General features: G+C 38.2%; 1 protein-coding gene across 5 annotated transcripts in view; it reads left to right on the top strand.

Annotated features, from left to right (window-relative positions):
* The window catches only part of DSCAM (DS cell adhesion molecule), a 427,035-nt gene that overhangs the window by 374,029 nt on the left and 31,920 nt on the right, over positions 1 to 21,086 (top strand). For 4 of the 5 annotated variants that reach the window (XM_015882861.3, XM_085548372.1, XM_085548380.1 and 1 more), the window contains 7 exons: positions 948 to 1,065; positions 1,889 to 2,052; positions 7,442 to 7,540; positions 8,113 to 8,301; positions 9,818 to 10,108; positions 15,131 to 15,307; positions 20,454 to 20,484. In XM_015882861.3, coding sequence (XP_015738347.2) covers positions 948 to 1,065; positions 1,889 to 2,052; positions 7,442 to 7,540; positions 8,113 to 8,301; positions 9,818 to 10,108; positions 15,131 to 15,307; positions 20,454 to 20,484 — 1,069 coding nt within the window. Of the gene's footprint in view, positions 1 to 947; positions 1,066 to 1,884; positions 2,053 to 7,441; positions 7,541 to 8,112; positions 8,302 to 9,817; positions 10,109 to 15,130; positions 15,308 to 20,453; positions 20,485 to 21,086 lie in introns of those variants that run through there. The other variant, XM_085548376.1, reaches the window with a different exon arrangement.

Here is a 21,086-nt window from a genome sequence, read left to right as displayed (position 1 = left end):
GATTGCCATGCTCTCCCATTTTATAGCTGGAAGGTGAAGTTACCTGCACCTTTAGTCTCAGATGTTTACCAGCACAACCCTGTGCCTAGACATAATATGTACTAGACTGTAAGATCACATAAATAACCTCGTCTGGGATGGTATACCTAATATTCATGTGTAAGTATTAATTTGGCCTGGAAACAGCAGAGTGCACTTCTGAAATGCCTTAAATACTCCATGATTTATGTAGAGTTAAGAAAAGTATGCTTATAGTAGGTAACCAGAATCACAAAAAAAAAACAAAAAAAAACCAGGAATGATAACACGAAAACTGTGATCGCAAGACTATAACTGAGACGTGGAGAAGAACTCCTTAGAAATTATCAGGTTTTGGTGAAAAAGAAGTTAAAGAAAGTTAAAACAAAGATAATTCCTGAGCCAATTAAAGCACAGATTAGAAATTAAGGGCTAATCCCAATAACCCAAACCTGGCTGAAAAACTGAGACTACCTGCATTTTTCTCCTCAAGTGTATAAGTATTAGTTTTCTAGTCGTTTAAGTGATGCTAAGACTTATTATAACAAATGTTATGTATTAGTTATTTAGCTTTTGTAGGGTATCTGTCTGTTGTGGCCACTTTTTCTGGAAGTTTGGTGGGAAGCATGTCTTCCACATAATCTTCATCCATAGCGCTAACTATGAAACACATAAGGATGATCATAACTGGTTTTGTTCTTTTCAGTCCACCAGAACTCTTTCACTCTTCATCTCTCTGCTAGTTGTTTGTCTTTTTACTTGTTCTGAGGTAGCTGATGTTATGAGTTAACTGGAGTTAGGTTCCTAAAAAACTTTGCTTTGAGAGAGATTGGTTTGTTTCTCAGCGTTTAGTTCTGGATATCTATTTCCCTTCAAAAGCTGTATGATTGAACAACTCATTTCAGTCTTTCTCACTCTCTCATGCCCAGCTCCTGCCAGGATTTTGACATTCAGTGGCACAGTGACAACTCCCTGGATGAAGGATATTGTCCTCCCTTGCAAAGCTGTTGGAGACCCAGCTCCAACAGTCAAATGGATGAAGGAAAGGTAACCAGCAACTAAATGTATAAATCAAGTAAATCCCATTTTCTTAAAATCCAGATGACGGTGAAGATGGTGATCTTAAATGATTGCATCAAGAAGGAGAAGGGTCATTTGTGAGGTCCAGACAAGGTCACAGTAGAGGAAGAATTTAATTTAAAAATTCCATGAACCAAAGTTAACTACCTGTGGTAATTAGAAAGCATTTAAAGGGAATAAAAGTAAATATCCAAAATGTTAAATTGAGGACACCTTTCTGTTTTAAGTTCAGGGCCACAGAACTAAAAAGCAAAATGTTTGATGCGTTAAAATAATCTTTTGGAGTGCAGTCTGTTAGCATATGTTGTGCATATACCTTGTTTCCCCTCGGTCTGTTTTGATCTTTAGTTTCACAGTTTGATAGAGTCACATATGGAAAAAGACATGTACACTAATTTTCATCTATTATTTTCATCTAAGCACTGTGTAAGCAGTGATAATGTAGTGCTATGAGGCCACTGATTGATACACATGACTATTATTTAATAAAGACAGACTTTGTAGGGAGGAACTTTTATTCTTGCACTTTTATGAAATAGTTGATACTTAAGGAGTGAGTCTTCAATTTCACTCAAACTTGGGCCAGGGTATGTGTGTTCTCTACTTGGCAGTCATTTCCCAGCAAAAATTATTTCTTTACTGTTTAATAAGGAGTGCCACTTCCTCACCCCAACACCCCATTTTCTTTCTTTCCATTCCTAGCTTCTTAAAAAAAAATAATAATAATCCAATTCTGAGTATCTTTGATTGTAACTTCTTTAATGTATGCACTTTGTTTCCTGTGAGGTAGTAACGGGACACCCAGTCTAGTGATGATAGATGGGCGAAGAAGCATCTTTAGTAATGGCAGTTTTGTCATTCGTACTGTGAAAGCAGAAGATTCTGGATACTACAGCTGCGTGGCCAGTAACAACTGGGGATCTGATGAAATAATTTTGAATTTGCAGGTACAAGGTAAGAATTTATGTCAGAATTATTATCACAGCTATTAAATGTTATGTGATGGTAGTGCATTGATATGCGTGTTTTGTAATGCTAAGATATTAGTATTAACGTGCATTAATAAAAACTTAGTTATTCCAAAGTAAATAATTATACATATTATATGCATATTCTATAACTGTGAATTATGTTATATAGTATTCTGCAGATCATTCTGACTCAGCTATCAGCATTTTCTGCTATGGTACATGTTTTGCTCTTAATGGAACAATTAACACAACTTGCAGTTAAATCTGCCCGCAAGCTTCTATCAGATTGACAAGTGTTTGCATTCAGTCATTTTCTCATTTTTCACCAAGAAGGTATTGCCTTATACTTTATTCCTATAAAAAGTACATGTATTCATTTAAATATTGCAAATTTCAGAAGGAGCTGAATGCCTTTTCTTTAGCTTCTAAGAAGCTATCAACAGAAATTTGCTCTGTACTGATACCTTGGTCAAAAACTTCATTACTCTTGAGCAGGATTTTATTGATGGAGAATATAAGGAATCATTTAAAATGAAATGTCAGTATAAGGTCAGCTAGCGTGTAATGCCAACTATTCTATATGTCTGTTGAAATATATATAGTGTCACTATTAGAATAGATTATGTAGTTTGGTTGGAAGGGACATTCAGAGATCATGTAGTCCAACTACCTGAGCTCTTCAGGGATAACCAAAAATTAAAGCATATTAATGAGGTTATTATTCAGTTGCCTCTTCAACACTGACAGGCTTGAGCCACCAGCCTTCTTTCTAGGAAGCCTATTCAAGTGTTTGACCACCCTCACAGTACAGAAATATTTCCTGAAGAATTTTTTCCTTGGCCTGTATAAAAGTAATGACCATACAGGAGTACACTTTGGCAGTAATGTCAAATAGAACATGTGTATTCACATACCAAGAATTTGCTGCTCCAAAGATCTTCTTCCTCACTTACACCAAAGCAAAATTTGAACAAATGCTTGGATGCTTAGTGTGCTTTAGTTGGCTTCAAATTGTCATACTACAGGGATGCAAATCACTGAGCCGGACATGCTGGCTATACTGCAGCTAGTTGCTCTAGTCTAAGCTTCTAGCACAGATATATGGGAAGAGAGAGATTCTCTCAGCCGCAGTGCAACTGTCTGCATTAACATGTCCAGTAAGCCATGAAACAAATGCCATAGTACATATTAACTTAACTACAATCCAAGAGAGCCTGAAGATGTTCTTCTGCAGTGGTTGAAACATGACAGGGAAAGAAATGCTATCAAATGGAAAACTTAAATTTATACTTCACTAACTATTTTTGCAATTGCATATCCTTGCTTTTATTGAACTGCAGTAACTAAAAGCAAATCAATATTACTTCCCAGAAGGGCAGAGCAGAATGGCATTTAATATGTGAGACCACCATCTTTCATAGATGGAGTGAAGCTATGATGAAAGTTTTTACAATAAATCTTTTACAATGTAATGTGTGCAATCCCTCTCCATGGAATAAGCCAAGTCAGTCAGAATAATGGAACAAATCCATCTAATGTAGGGAATTTTCCTTTAGAATATAAAGTGTCTTTTTTCGTTTCCTTCAGCATTATTTAAGCCTGTAAAGTCAGTAAAATGCAACTTGTTTTTAAGGTAGGCAATAGCTGTAAACCAACAGCCTCCACTTGATGTCAGCACTTATTATTTTGCAGTTTTATTACTTGAGAATGCACTGAAATGAGGAGTGCTTCTTGAAGTTCTACTTTTCTGGTAGAGGTAAAGGCAGCAGACGAACTGGTGGACACTGGCAGCAGACTGCTAGACATGACGGAGCCATCACACACTTGTGACATCCAGTCTGCCTTACTCATTGGACAGGGGTTGGCATGCAGTAACCGTGGCAGTGAAACTTCCTTGCCAAAAATGACCACCAGCATCAGCACCCCTTTCCCACTCTTTCAGAGACAGTGATCGTAAACTCCTTTGTTGTCTCTTCTTCTGTGCTTTCCATCTCAATTCTGACCTTGTTTCTCATATCCTCTTTCTGTGATAGGCAGAGTTCATAAATTGCCCCTTGCTCTTGAGGTAGAAACTATCAATTTTATCTACATTTCTGAGAAGCCTGGGAATCTCTGGTTACAGAGACCCCCAGACCAGCTGAATGAGTGGCTGCAAGAATGATTTCACACTTGGGGTTTTGAGTACTATGATCTTGGGTGCAACTTTGAGAAACTGGGCATGCTGACATTGAATAAGATGCAGCTGATCAGGAAGGGCAAGATGTCTGGGCTTATAACCAGAGCTTTAAACTGAATTTGATGAGAGAAAGAGATGTACTTCTGAGTGACAAATAACTGCCAGGGAACATTGTCACTTCAGGAACCAGCAGAAGAAAACCTCAGATTTGTCCTAGAGGAATTTGGAAGGGCTCACAGAATCACAGAATCGCCCAGGTTGGAAGGCACCTCAAGGATGATGAATATCCAACCCTCCCCACCACAGGCAGGGCCACCAGCCTCCACATTTAATACTAGACCAGGCTGCCCAGAGCCCCATCCAACCTGGCCTTGGACACCTGGAGCTTGGACCTGGACGGAGCATCCACAACATCTCTGGTCAGCCTGTGCCAGCATCTCACCACTCTCATAGTAAATAACTTGCCCCTGACACCCAGCCTAAATCTTCCCTCCTTCAACTTAAAACCTTTTCCCCTTGTCCTGCTGTTATCTACCTGTTCAAAGAGTTGACTCCCCTCCTGTTTATGGGCTCCCTTTAGGGACTGAAAGGCTGCAATTAGGTCACACTGCAGCCTTCTTTTCTCCAGGCTGAACAAGCCCAACTCTCTCAACCTGTCTTTGTAGGGGAGGTGCTCCAGCCCTCTGATCATCAGGAAGGTAACATGGCTGATAGTCCAGCTGAAGTGCCTCTAAACCAATACAGGCAGCATGGGAAAAAAAGCAGAAGGAGATGGAAGCTGTGGTGCAATTAGAAAACTATGACCTAATTGCCGTCACAAAAAAACATGGTGGAATAAAACATACAAGTGGAGTACTTCATTTGAGGGCTAGAAGCTTTTTAGAAGGGATATGCAGGCAAAAGTGGCAAGGGAGTTGCCCTCTATGTTGAGAAGTAGATTGCAGAGAACTCCCTCTGAGAAAAAACCATGACCAGGTTAAGAGCTTGTGGATTAGAATTAGGGACCAGACCCATAATGGACATCTGGCAGTCAGGGTCTATAGGCTGCCTGATCAAAGAGAGCCTGTTGACAAGGCCTTCTTGCTTCAGCTGCAAGATGACGCATGCTTGCAGACACTCATCCTGATAAGGGATTTCGACCACACAAATATCTTCTGGGAAAACAACACAGAGAGCTGAAAGTAATCCAGGAGCCTCCTGGAGTCTTTTGAGGATAACTTTCTGGTCTGAGTACTGAATAGACGAACCAGAGATTACTGGTGTTACTGGACTTGGTGCTCACCAGTGTGGAGGAAATCATTAAAGAGGTTGAGATTGGAGGCAGTCTGGGCTGTAGTAACAATGCCCTGATTGAGTCCACGATTGTGAGGAATATAAGCCTGGCAAAGAGTGGAAGTCAGGACCCTGAACTTCGAGAGAGCAAACTTCCTGCTGTTTAAGGAATTGCTGCATTAAATCCTCTGGTGAACTGTCCTTTGGGACACAGGAATGGAACAGAGCTGGCAGCTCTTCAAGGACATCTTTCTGAAAATACAAGAGCTTTCCATCTCCCAGCATAAGAAATAAAACAGAGGAAGCAGGAAACTGGCCTGGCTGAACTTGAAGGCCAGACTATTCAGTGGATAAATAGTTGGTTGGGTGGTCACAGCAAGAAGAGCAGTACTAAGCTTATAATCAGGAGGGGGTCCCAACTTTTTACACATTCTGATAGTGACAGGAAGAAATGAAGAAGTTCAGAGTGGTGAGGCACTGGCACAGTCTGCCTGCAGAAGCTGTAGATGTCCCATCCCTGGAGGCATTCAAGGCCAGTTTGCATGGGGCCCTGAGCAGCCTGAGCTGAGTGGAGGGCAGCCCTTCTCATGGCAGGGGTTTGGAGCTCCATGATCTTTAATGTCCTTTCCACCCTAAGCCATTTTGTGGTTCTGTGATTCTGTGAGAGAGATGTAGTGGTGCTGTGCATGGTAAGATTGGCTCAAATAATTTGAAACAGGAACTTATTTTTCTCCCCCTTATAATTTCTGAATCTAAATCTGTGAATGCAGAACAGTTGTGTAAACTGTTAGTAAATATGTATCATTCACAATTCTACAAATTTTACTGTCTCTTTGGAGTTTCATCTGTCAAACGTCCCTGCTTTAGTGAACAGTATCTTCCACTGCTTAATTGTTTCTGCACTGTTGTTCTGGTTACCTCCCTAGTACAAGTGTACAGGAATAGCTAAATGATTCAGGCAGAAGACAAGAGTGAGCTTTCCAGGTTTTAACTAGGACATCAGTAAACACTTTTTACATGACCAACTCGTTATAGCTTTGTAAGACTGGAAAGAAAGCTGACTACTTCACTGCTTTCTGCCCTGGAGTGTTGAGCTCCGGACATCCACCCACTAATCTTGATAGTCAATGGATAATCAATCAGAGGTCTTTTAGGGTAAGCCTAAACTGTCTAATGTCCCTGACCCAGTCTTAGTCCCAGCACCCAATTTCGCTTCTCCCTAGATTGAATGCCTTGCTGGGATACAGCATGGCTCTTTATCTGCTCTTTCACAGTGAGTTCTACTCGGAGGATAGAAGGTAAGATCTGTCTTATTGCTGTGCCTTGTCAGCATCTGGTTCTGAGAACCACGAGGTTCTTATTTTACACACCATCATAATGTTTATGAGGAGCAACAGAACTGAAACGTTTCCAGGTATGTTCAGTTTCACAGCTGCACCTGCAAAAACTTGTTTCATATGTTTTTCTTTTGCCTTGCAAAATTGAAAAAAAAAAAAAAAATTGAAAAAAAGAATTGCTTGCAAAGGCAATAACAAATGTGACATCGTTTGGGAGTGAACACCTGTTTCCTAGCATTTGGAATTCAGCTTCTCCCTAAAACAGATATGAATAATAATGGGGAAAAAATTGTTGGGTAGCTCTTATGGCACTTAAAAGGAGGTTTGATAAGACAGGTAATCAAAATTAGGAGAAAATCAAGAGTTAAGAACTGAAAGACAAAATTGTGTAGAAATTTAAATACTAAAAATGAGAACTTGTCTGCTCTGTCTTAACCAAGGATCTCATTTACACAGACATTTTGACAGAAATCATGTACTTTTTTTTTTTCAGCTCAAAACAGTTATTTGATAAATTACTTAGATGGGATTAAGATCATATCTAATAACTTGAATCTGTATTCTGTTCTTGAATATTTCCCATCTAGTTCCACCAGACCAGCCAAGACTTACTGTTTCCAAAACTACATCTTCCTCTATCACTCTTTCTTGGATACCTGGAGACAACGGTGGCAGTTCTATCCGAGGTAATATTATTCAGGTTAATTGCAGCTTCTTCTTAAATTGTCAGATGTTGATAAGTATAGAGTTATGAAGAAAAAAACAAACCAAAAAAAAAACCAAACCAACCCAACACACACACACACACACACATACACAACCCCCCCCAAAAAACAACCAATGATCTGTATTGCTGTCATCATTTGATGTGCAATATTGTACTGATAAAAGCTTTCAGTAAATTTCAGTTTCTCTTTGTGGTGGTATGATCACAGATTTAATCACTTTCTTCCATTTCTACCATTCGTTTTTGAGGGTCCAGGTTCATCATCTGGTCTTTGATGCTGATTGAAGGGTATTTAAAAATGTCTATCCTTTTCTTTTCCCTTTGAAGCTATCTTAAAAATTGTTTTTAAGTAATTGTAAGAGTAGGCAGTATGTATATTGTTTGATGTCTCTTAGTCAAGGGGGAGCTGTATGTCTTCCTGTGCACAGGAGTTTTATCGTTTTATGAGCTCTTTAAAATGACTTGTCATATTTCCTGAGAAATTTGTGATTGGCATCTGGCTTATCATTGCCATTTGTGCTTTGTCTGTAGGTTATATTTTGCAGTACTCAGAAGATAACAGTGAGCAGTGGGGCAGTTTTCCCATTAGCCCTAGTGAGAGGTCCTACCGTTTAGAAACACTGAAATGTGGCACTTGGTACAAGTTTACTTTAACCGCACAGAATGGAGTGGGACCAGGACGCATCAGTGAGATCATTGAGGCCAAAACACTTGGAAAAGGTATGCTGATCTGCATCCTGTTTGCTCACCTAAAGCTACTGCCTCCTGTTATAGATCTTGGTTTGATTAGATGACAGGTTTGCATTTTTAAATATTGGCTTTGGAAACATTTCCATTGTGTCCATGTTTTGATAGAAAAGGCTGTCACTGCAGAACTTGAATTATGTATTATCTGGTCTTCTTTCCTTATATCCTAAATAATTCTGTTCTAAAATGGATTGCTAGATATTTGGGAAGCCAGCATCTCTCTTATCACAGGCCATAGCAATTCCAACTACTCCTATTTTCAATAGGAATATTTTTTCCTCTACTTCAGGATTTTATTAGTCCAAAGGAAGTCTGAGGGAAGATGGGAGGTGCATTTATATGTGTTGTAAATTGAGCCAATGTCTCGTTTCTTCTCCAAGCTGGTATTTCAAGAGCCATTCATTTGGGGTTGCCTTGACCGAGGTGCAACACCTTGCACTTGGCCTTGTTTAAACCTCATTAGATTCTCAAGTGCCCACTTTTTGAGCCTGTCCAGGTCCCTCTGAATAGTATCTCTTCCTTCTATTGCATCTACTGCATCACTCAGCTTAGTGTCATCAGCAAACTTGTTGAGGGTACACTCAATCCCACTGTCTAAGTTGTTGATAAAGATGTTGAAGAGCACTGGTCCCATGATGAACCCCTGGGGGGACAACACTTGTGACCAGCCTCCACCTGAACGTAGAGCTGTTGACAACAACCCCCTGGCTATGACCATCCAACCAATTATTTATTTACCTAGTAGTCCAGCCTTGTGCTTCTACTGTATAGAATAAAATAGAATATTATCATTTTCATTACATTAATTCTAATGTCCAACAGTAAAATATTTTTTTTTCTGCTAAGCAGTTAGCAGAATAATACTTCTATGCACTTTACGATTTTAAATAAATAAATTCTAAATAAATAACATTTTTTAGTGGCATGTCTCGTCTACCTACTGTTATTATATTCATTCGGAGATGCCAATTTTGCTGTCTGTTTACCTTTCTTACTTAAAACTGACAAAGAACTTTAATTTATATATCAGGTGAAATGAACATTTTTTTTTCTGAAATCAAAAAACAGTAAGTAGAAATGACTCTTCTGAATGGAAATATCTTAAATCATAAACACAAAAATAAAACTGTATATTATTTTCAAATACACGTGCAAAGCCAACTTATCGGTATTTTTAAAAATACGTGTTTACTTTTATATCCTCAAATGCACATTTTCTGCAAATGAAAAGCTCTGTAATTTCCCCAAATCTTCCCAGTTCCCTTCCTCTTCTGTGATGCAGTGAGCAGAGGTATTTAATGAGAAGTTTTTGACCTCAATTTATATGTTGACTCTTGCCAATCTATGCAAACAGGAGTAGAACATGTAGATACTGAGTTTCAGATGAAGTTAGGACTTTCCCAGAAATTATTCTCTCAATATTATATTTTTGAGAGCCCTGTAGCTGTAATACTTAAGCATTTCATTTGAAATATATTGTCGCTACCAGAGCCACAGTTTTCAAAGGAACAAGAGCTCTTTGCTAGCATCAACACCACACGAGTGAGGCTGAACCTGATTGGTTGGAATGACGGTGGCTGCCCCATAACTTCTTTCACCCTGGAGTACCGACCATTCGGGACAACAGTCTGGACAACTGCTCAGAGAACATCTCTGTCAAAGTCCTACATACTGTATGACCTCCAGGAGGCAACCTGGTATGAACTGCAAATGAGAGTGTGCAACAGCGCTGGCTGTGCAGAGAAACAAGCCAAGTTTGCAACGCTGAATTATGATGGCAGTAAGTATATCTTTCTAGTTACATGTCTGAGGAATTGTTATTATTCAAAATTCTTATGTGATGTTTTTCCTTATGTCTTCCTGTCTGTTAATCCTATTTAATTCTGGTTAACCATGCTGACAGTGGAGTTACATTCTCAAAGATGTAAAATGCCTATAGATTTTATGACAGTAGGCTGACAGACAGAAAAGAGGGATTGTTTATTTGTCCTTGCTGAGAAAATGCTCCAGCACCAAAGTCAGTTGACCATGAGACATGTAACCATAAGACTGCAGGTGTCGCTAGTTTCAGCGCTCACAGAGGCAAGTATTTCATGCATATGTTCCATGAAGTTTTTGTTTTCCACACAGTTAGTTCCTACAGCCATTCACTAATGGCCTTGCTATTCCATACAGTGTCCTTGTGACACAACTCAAAACATATTATGTGACACAATGGAGTGGCTAGCTAGCTTGTCTTCCAGGAAAGCCTCCAGACAACATCCACCAAGGGCAAAGCAATGGCGATACTATTATCCCTATTTACAGACAAGGGAGAATGAAGCTAATGGCTGTGACAGATGGCTCTGTCATGCCCAGCAGTCGGGCACAGGGAATGAAGGAACTGTTGCATCCTGCCTTTCTGCCAGGGGTTACTGCCCACCCCTGACATGCCAGAATGAGAAAGTGAGAGCAAACTCCCCAATTTGTCAGCCACTCCAGCTCATATCCTGGCATATTTATTGGAAATGATGGTGGCACATGTGTGCTTCTGCTGACTCTATAGTAAGGAATGGCAGTATTTCTGGCAAAAAGGCTGTACAGATGGCTCCAGATGGCAATCTCCTGAATTGCTTTAGTGTGAACTGCCAGAGCTTTTCTGGAACGTCCAATATAATACATTGCTATGTTGCCAGGGATATCGTGCTGCACTGTGCAATCACTTGGCTACGTATGTACTGTTAAATTAAACAGGATTAGTAAGCGAGTTCAAACAAGAGCTGGTAACTGTCTAGCTACAGCACCCCATTTATAACCATTCATAAATCCATAGTGTTAACGTGTCTCTGGTCACAGTTCTGGAACAGGCAATAGGGGTCATTCCCAGACAGGAGCAGCACACAGGGGAAGAAGGAATTGTCTTATCCTGCCTTTCTGCTGGGGGTTACTACCCACCTCTGCAAAAGCCAGAGGAAGAGGGCAAAAGCAAGCACATCCATTTGCCAGTCACTCCACCTATGGCTGTGAATCAGGCAGGGCTTAAATCTCTGCATCTTACACATGCTATAATGCTACCACAGCCATTGCAACAGCAACAGAGTCCTCACACTATTTCAGGGAAAGAATAATTTTGTCTCAGCATGGAAGGCCTGCACATAGTGAAGGTCCAAGTACTCCTTATACAAATGCTGATAGATCTTGCCAGGTAGACCTAGGACCTGTTTTATTAAGTGGTGCTGTCAGTAATTACTCATTAAAATATTATGGGCTAACTTTCAATTTTACTAAGCCTACCCTCTGTCCTTTCCAGTATTTTTATACCAGTGGCATCCAGCTTTCAGGAATATATATATATGTTGGGTTTTTTTTCCACAATAATTGTCACATTTATATGTCTGGGACAGTCTTAAGCCATAACTTAAAATGGAATAATATTCAAACGCAGGTCTGAAATATTAAACTTCTACTGAAAACACTGAAATCAAACTTTCCTAAAAGTGCATTGATCTGAAATGTTGTCAGACTGCTTTTTTCTTAGGTGACGATACAAAATTTGGTTTCACGTATTGTGACCTACCTGCCATTTAATCTTGTGTTACTGTATGGAATCCTTAAAAGTGGGAAAATAAAACAATAAAAATGGTTGCAGCATTAAATTTCCTGGGCCATTGCTTTTGGTCAGCTTGAAAATCTCTTATTTATGGCATCAATGGTTTTGTTTATCAAGCATGACTTGTCAAGATTATATTGTTCCGTAGAGAGGCAGTATGATCTCAAATAATGACCACAAGGTTGAGAGGGGAAAGCATGAGTTGGAAAGCAAATTTCAGTTTCCAAGTGTTCTGAATTTGTTAGGTTTGCTGCAGAACTGAAATGATAAGTTCATTTGTATTACCATCTTATTATGTGTATTCCCGCATAAAGAATTTTATGAAACAGCTATTTCAGTGCCTCTAAAATAAAAGATATCTCTACAGAGTCCCAGCTTCCCATTCATTCATTCTTAATACACTGTAGGCTCAAAGGAGCTTCAAAGCTGGAAAATAGTGTTTGATTAGAAATAAACATCTTCTGCCTATGGACTCTTTTTGCTTTCATAGAGTGAATTTTTCTTTCACAAAAAACCACAAGTGAAAACTATTGGGCCAGCACTTACTTTTGAGAGTTAACCTTACCTCTACCACTGATTTCTCTTGTGATGTGAGATTAGCCCCTTCCAGCTTCTAGGTAAAGCAAATAATAGAAGAATAGGCCTTTGAAGATCAGACAATGCTCCTATGGATGTTGGAGAGTGCAAAATGCTAAGTCAGAAATATTAGCAGTATTAGGTAAAGCCTTCACAAACTTTGTAGAAATCCTTGAGTTAAGTCCTCTTTCAGTCTGTTTGAACTGCAGTAGCTGGCTATTATCTGCACTAGAGCTCCTGAAAAGTATGGTGGCCATGTATTGTTAACCTGAAATCTCTTCATGGAGAACTGGGTCAAAAGGTTAATGATAGATCTATGTGCAGATCTTTGCTTTCTGCTCACAGATATTTCGGCTAACCGCTTTCAGCTTGCAGAATATTGTGACCTCCTTGCCCTTTGTTTTTCAGAACATTTGCACTTGACACTTGAGATATTTTTAGCGCTGTGCCACTGTAGTATATAGCACTGCAAAGAAGCTTCCTGACTCAGAGATCAGCTACACAGTAGCCTGACATTAAATCAGATCAGCTTGGTAGCTGCTCTAAGCTATGCTAATTGATTCTCACTCACCAGGGGACTTCCTTGTGTGAAGAACAGTCAGGACACTGGAAAACCCATGACAAATCTAAAGTCACAAGAAGCAATGGGAGCAAATTGGGTCAGAAACATTCATATTTCAACTCCTATGAAGCACCACATGAGCAGGCTAACAAAGGATGATGCTGAATGGGCATGAAATTAAATGTATAAATGAATGAATGGATAAACAAATAAATAATCCCAAATTGTTTGGGACTTTGTTCTGGGAAAACCTTTCACTTTTTTCCTCTAACCCATAACGTAGGATGACAGACAACAAATACTGAAATGGTGCTTTCTCAGTGGATAGCAGTTTTAGGTTGTGGTAATTCTTAATTCAATTGGTGTTCATCTGCGCATGGGTAATGTGAAGGATACATAAACTTGCAGCTTGTTCTTTTAATGAAGGTTGTAAGTAGTGGTATAAGGTTTACACTTAGAAGAGCTAAGCAAAAAAATATTCACTTGCCTAAACACTTAAGGTTTAGCTGAAATTGAGGCCACTTGATTGAATCAAAGTGTTAGAAAGATCAAGACATAACATTAGGTAATACTGAACCCAGCAATCTTTAGCCAATTGTCTGTGTGACTCTAACTCAGTGTAGAATTTGGCCCTTTATTATTCAAGGGGATTTAGGGAAAGTTATTACTATTTCCTTCAGGACTTCATTTATCCATCTAATCACTTTCTTTGCTTTTAGGGTAGTGCAAAAGTGGTATCTCAGTTAAGACAAGAAGACAAAATCCCACTGTGTGTTTATTCCAAACCATGGAAAATTAGAAAAATATTCAAATTGTAACTTTAGTAAAATATTTTCTTCAAAAGTACCTGATGTAGCTTTGTATGGTTGTAGCTTTTCTGTTTAACTCCATCCACTGAGGGAACTGCTCTTCCCACTATATGCAACTCAAACAGTTCTTACTTCCATTGTGGTTATGGCACTTTCATTGTACTGCTTTGTATTTTTTCTTCTTATTTTATTTTTTGATGCTGTATGATCCATAATGGGATATAGCTATGCCACACAATACAGCAATTAAAATGTAAAAAAGGATGTGTCTGTTTTTCTGTCTCATCTTCCTATCCTTTTAGGAAGTGAGTAGCCAATTTTATGTTTCAGTAGCTGGTTAAAATTTAATAGCTTCCATCGACAGACATCACAGTTCACAATACTTGTGTATTTCCATCCATTTCAAAGAAATCTGCGTTTTATAGCCTCATTTGTAGTTGCATGCAGCAGTTTAATAGTAATCAGGAAATGGGTGAGAAGCCTTCCATGACTAAACAACCCTCCAATAGAAGTGCTGTATTCTTCTCACGTCCTTTAGAAATCAAGGAAAAAAATAGGAAAGTTCAGATATTACATATCACCAGGAAGCCAGGTATATTCAAAATGCAAATATGTCCCAAAATGAAAAAACGAGCTGCCTGCCAATGTGAATTACTTTGTAGATTCATTTCCCTTATTTCAGTCTCAAGATTTGTACATTTCTATCCAGTTTTTGTCTTCTGTTTTATTGATGAGTACAACATCAGGCACTCTGTAGTGAATTAGCATCAAACTGGCCATCTGAATTTAAGATCAATAGTGCTGCTGAAACCCTAGGTTGTGATAAAGGAATGTTTCTGGGTAGAGGATTCATGTGATGTCTTTAGCACAAAGTATGTGTTGTCGTACGTGTCCCTTACAAAGGAAAGCCAAGCAGAGAGCATAAATGCGTTACAGCAGTGTTATTTTTCTGTTTTAAGAAGTAATATATGCAGGTACCAATTCTGAGATCTCTAACAAATTTGTAATTATATAATATTACTTGAATATTAACTACAGTATGAACGTCTGATAATCAATCTATCTCTGCTGTCAATGGCACACATACATGCAAGAATGATTATGTGTGCATGGCCATTACACATAGAACTATAGCATCCATCTTGAATGTGATACATCCTTCTTACTGTTTTGTATGTGATGAAAGCATATACCATAGTACGTTTCCTGAGAACTCAATATTTTGTCTTCATCTGTAAGTATCTAATGTCATGACACTGTTTCCAGGTACAATCCCTCCACTTATTAAGTCAGTTGTGCAAAGTGAGGAGGGGTTGGCAACCAACGAAGGACTAAAGATGCTGGTGACCATTTCCTGTATCTTGGTTGGGGTCTTACTGCTTTTTGTGATGCTGATGATTGTGCGGAGAAGGAGGAGGGAACAGAGGCTGAAGAGGCTGCGAGGTAAGATCAATGTGTCACTTGTTCCTATGCGTGCATACTCACCAAACATGAAAGTGCAAGTGGCATTGCATGTTACTAAATGGTATCCCCAGTAAGCATTATTTTCCCGTAATATATAGCAGGTAAAGCATGTATGTTTTTTTTTTAATATAGATTCCATCTTTTCCATTATATAGTCTGGTTCGGGGAAAAAAAAAAAAAAAAGACTCCTGTGTTCATTATTATTAATTTGCATGAGGGAAAGGAAAGTAGTTCTCATGGTTAATGTTTCTCTCCTCTTTCCTTCCCCTCTCCTCCCCTCCTTTCCCTCTTCCTCTCCCTCTTTTCCCTTTGAGTGCTCTAAATAAACTAAAATCATATTTGTAAAGTGTAAAATCAGGAGTTCTGAAGATGAAGGGATTTCAGATTTATATCAGATGTTATTGGTGATTCCAGAATTACAAAATGAAAGTAGGGTAGAAAGCACATCCCTATTCTATAACATTATTCTGTATTTTTCTCTATGATGCGTTATACCAAAACTATTACAACTTTTTACTGTACATTGAGCTGTCATTGTCACTGACCCATTATTTCCTCTAATCTTTATTCTGTATCATCTTTTCTGTGTGAATAAGCCTTAGACCTGTGATTCACTCAGCTTCATTGGTCTTCCATTAAATGCTGCCAGATGAGCCCCAGTGAGGTGTTTGAACCTTGCACTCTGCCACTTCTGCTTTTGGTCATGTCAGTTTTGCAGTAGCACATGATACACATGATAGCACATTACACTGAAAGTATCTGGAAAAAAGCCATCCAAATCACAAACTGAATAAATATCAACATCTACAAACATGATTCCAAGAGTTTCCATGAACCACCAGAATGCTTGGTTATTTGTTTTTTAACCAAAATATGCTTATATTAAAACCAGGGTCAATCCTGTGTATTCCTTCTCACCGTAGAATCTGTTCTTCCCTCTTTTGGATCTCATTTGTCTCTTGTAATTATATTTTTGGACATTTTTGCAACAAGGACAGAGACACAGAGCCCCTAGGCATGGGCAAATTCATAGATCAAAGAGGACAACTAGCCTTGTAGTTCAGATACTGCTCTGGAAATTAGGGCATTTTGATTCTTTAGCTTGTTGTATAATAACTTTCTCATTTGAAATCTTTTGAGTCTTTTACCTCTGAGCAATACTTTCTTCATTAAAAAAGTGGTGGGGTAGGGGTGATGAAAATGCTATTATCTTATCTTCTCAGAAATATTGTGTAATTCCATCCAGTAATGAGCAGGATATTTTGAGCAATTTGGCTCCAGGAAATCATTGTTATGTGCATCTAGTTTTTCTTAAATTCCTGAGTTACGTTCCCTTAAGAAAGGCTGATGATCACTGTCCAGTATTGCTTTGCATAACTTACCTGAATGATTTCCTCTCCAAATATAGGAATTTAGAAAAATGTCTTCTGTTAACCATAGCCAGTGACAAAGAAGTCCATGCTACTTTTGAGAGCCATCAGTATCTAATTACCATTTCTGTAAAGTTACATCTCACTTCTTATCTGAATTTGTCAAGCTATGGCTCAGCATTGCAACCATTTCATCTCATTATATTTTTGTATGTCAAGTATCTTTTTTTGTGTCACATTTTGATCTTTAGTGATATTCTTTTTATACAGTAGTGATCAAGTGATTTCTTAATATTTTCAATGGAAAACTAAACAGATTTTGAATTTTTCTTTGTAACTATCCCATTATGTATTCATTTCACAGATTTTCTCTGCTTCTGTTGTAATCTCCTAGTAACTTTCCACTTCTGTGTATGCTAGAAATGAACTTAGTATTTCAGAAACAGATGATCATCCTAGGAGTTTACTTTTAACGTCTTATCCATTAAAATCATCTGTCAATACTCTAATTATAGTATGGTAGGATAACATTCTCCACTGTACCTGACCTCCTAACTATAAAAAAAAAAAAAAAAAAAAAAAAAAGTTCTATTTACTATAGTAGTTCTCTTGTTCAAGTTGTTCTGAGTTGGTTTTCAAATGGAAAATATCTTGTTATTATCACTTGATATGAAACACCTCATGGTGTTTCTTGAGGCACAGGACTCAGTTATTAAATCATGATATTAAATCCATCAATTGCTTTCCTTCAATCTACATCAGAAATAACAATTTACCACATGGGTTTTTATAAAAGATTTTATATAAGTTACAAATGTAATTCCTGCATTTGTAGCTCCAAGAGATGTGTTTGAATGTGCTTGACAGGAGGAGTGGGAATTGCAGATTTATTTTCTGTACATTCTTCTTTCAGGCTTGCAGATTCATTCTTTCAGACGAGTGTCATAGTTCCAGATTCTGTGGAGTAAATCTAGCATAAGAGCAGTAGTCTCTCCATTCTTAATCATTTTGCTTCTTGTTTTAGCACACTGAAATGAGTAAATCTTTGTCTTCCTCCTGTGCCCCGTCTAGTATGATTTATTTCTCCAGGAGCGCTCGTTTCAGAAGGAAAGTCTAGTTTTTGGCAAAGCCCTGATTTTTTGCCCAATTCAGTAATTCCACAAGTCAAGGTACAAGAATGTCAATTGACTGCTAGAGTTCATGCGACAATGGAGTAGATCAGTTTGAACAGATAAACTCAATGAATTTCCTTGCTTTCTCTCCAATATTAACCTCACTCCACTACAACTGAAATAGTTTTCCTGTTGTTTTTACATTCATCTTAATCCAAGCAGAGTCAGTGCGGAGTGGTAGTTCAAAAGCGGCAGCATGCAATTTGAAACTCTATTGTGGACCCTGATTTTCCTCCCAAGTGGCAAACCAGTGTGTTAAGCATTTTAAATAAGAGAATGGAAGTGAGGGCTGATGCCTGATTTGTGTCCAGTAAAGGCACTGATATATTTATTAATACTGCTGTCTACTGTAGCAACTTTCTTAGTAAGTTAAACTCTGCTGAATTCATTATTTTATTTTCTTCAGTATTTTTACATTCAGCTATTGACATGTAACACAATATTTCATGATGCCTCATTATTTTGATTGATGATGCACAGACAATATCTTTTGCATTTCTCTGAGCAAGAATATGTGTAAATGTGTGTTTGGATATTAGTCACATGTAAGTGATAGCTTAACATCTTTCCCAGGTACAGCATGGATCATAGCTATATGCTGTGTAGCTTCTGAGAATGTACAAGGGAAGATGTTTCAGTGATAGGAAGGAGGCACAAGAGTGAACGTACCTGTGCAGATACTCAGAAAGTTTTCAACCAGGGGAGCATTTTCTTCTTAGCTGGTCACCGAAAGCATTCTGACAATCCAGTCGCTACAGCTGAGGGACTGCAATACACATCTCAGAACTCTGGGATTCTTACATTTTTATGTCATTTATGGTCGAAATAAAAAAGAAAAAGAAAAAAAATGAACAACTTAGACCTGGACTTTTTATTTATTTGTTTATTCTTTGACAAATCTAAATCCATTTTTGGATCCTTTGAAGTCAGTAGCCAAACTGTCTCGGATGTTATTTGGGAGCAGCAGCATGCTGGTAGCTTAGTTCATGGCTGATGACAAAGATGTTGTCATTTTGGTATCATACTACATAGTACCACTTATAAGAGTGCTCTCAGAAAAAGCCAATCCCAAATAGTAGGAAAAACAGAAAGCCTGTATGCCTAAATGGAGTACTGTTTGGATAAGATCAGACATCACAAAGAGCCCTTCCCTTCAGCAGGAATTTTCCATTGTGCTAAAAAGGGATACGGGAAGATTAAAAATAAAGGAATTAAATAAGCAGACCTAGAAGAAGCACAGAATTTCAGCTGCTGCAGTAATAGGTGAACCATAAAGCCTAAGACTGGCAAGCTGGCACAGCATCAGAGAAACAGAGTGTAGGAGGTTGGTAGAAGGTGTTTTGTTACAAATGAAAAGAGCCCTTTGTTCATTCCTTTTAAGAATGAATATAAATGTAGTCAGAGTGATGCATTAAGATGGTGGTTTGTTTTTGCCCACAACCTCTGAATTTTAAAGGTGAGATATTTAATGATACTACTAGCAAGGAACTTTCAGTAGATGTAGGAGACCCGAGAGGTAATTAATGAATAAAAAGAGCTTCAGAAGTGAGAGGAAGAAGACAAAGACAAATTCTGTAAATGCCTTAGAAGACATGGGTAGATTTACCAGCAGCAATTAAGAGAAGTTCTTCAAAGTTTCAAATAACTATAGAGTTTCTTGAAGACTTGGGACTTGAATGGTTTTCTTCTCAGATTTGTTTCACTTGGTTGCACAAAAGGCTGCTTTGTTGCTGTGTGATACTGTTACTTAAGGACTCAGAGCTCAGCAGTTTTAAATGAGTTTGTGTAGTTGCAGACTGTAGGAGAGCAAAGTATAGCTCTCTTTTTGCCAAATAATATCACAGCAATCATTACTTGTGTTGATAAAATTTCACAAGAAGCTACCCAAGGAATGCCGGGTGAAGCAACTTTCAGCTGTGTCCTTTGATCTGATATTCACTGGAATATTGATATCCCCACAGGTTTTTATGTTAATAACAGCAGCAGTGATAACAACAGGAATATTTCTCCTTCAGCAGTGCCTCATTCTGCAGTGCTCCGTGTGGGAATAAGCTATCTCCTGTTCAGTGTAGTCTTCTGATGACCCAGAAGTTGTTTTGAATTATTACTCATTGAAAGGCATTCATACCTGAGAGCAACCAAACAAGCTGATTCCTTGGAGACATCCCTTGCTCAGACCTCCATGCAGTTGGTTTGAAAATGGCAGACTGGCAATTGCTCACCCAGATCAGCTTCTGCTCCGGCCCAGTGATGGATGTCAGCATTTCTGTCTTCACTCACTTGCTAACCATGGCATGAAGGAATAGACCTATTAGTTGTTCAGCTGTCTGCCTCCACTTCCAAGAGCCTCTGCAGTTTTTTCTTTTTTATTCCATGGTCAGTCTTCTTCAAATCCAGCAGTTGTTCACACATCTCTGAGCATTTCAATCTTTTAGAGACATTAATCTTTGTTACTGATCTGAGAATTGACAGCACTCTTATACATGGCTGATTCAAATAACTCCTAGTAATCCATCTATCAAATAGATTTTCATTTGTATTGTAGATTGGTATTATCTTGACATCTCTTCTGTTTTCTTCTAGATGCAAAGAGTTTGGCTGAAATGCTCATGAGGTAAGAATAAAGCTAATGTCTATAAGTTGGAAAATATCTGTCAGCTGTGGCACTGTATTTAAACATTATTTGGAGACCTTCTATGCCTAAAACCTTTCTCAAAACACATCATGTAGCTGTTTGCTAAGAACTATGACACACTGATGGTTAAAATATGGAAAAAACAGTTGTGGAGAGTATATATCTGTGAAGGAATACATTAGTAAAAAAATTGAAACTGTTGTATTAGTAGATTAAATAACAGAACATGTGTAGGTCCGTTTAGACATTTTTTCCTGTTCGGGAAATTGTTTTCATAATATGAACCAAATTGTTCTTTAGAGATTATTATCTTGAAGGCAGTAAGTACCTGGATGTGAAACTATCCAAACTTTTCAGTTATATTTATGTAATATTTCAGTTACATTTTGTATCTCCTTATACCCTAAGGTATATAAGAGCAGAAAATCCATTTATTATTTTTCAATTCTGTTCCATCAGTTCAGGAAGCAGAAATCTAATTCAGTTGTGGAATTGCAGCAGAATGGCTGTTCTGGCATCTCAGTTTCTTTAGAGATGGAAATTTCATATCTTCAGTGTTTACTGTTTTGTCTGGGGAAAAC

This window comes from Coturnix japonica, chromosome 1, assembly GCF_054131305.1.
Source record: "Coturnix japonica strain WE chromosome 1, WE-NBRP24, whole genome shotgun sequence".
NCBI lineage: Eukaryota > Metazoa > Chordata > Aves > Galliformes > Phasianidae > Coturnix > Coturnix japonica.
Note: the sequence above shows the minus strand (reverse complement) of the source record. Positions and strands in the feature narration are given on the sequence as shown.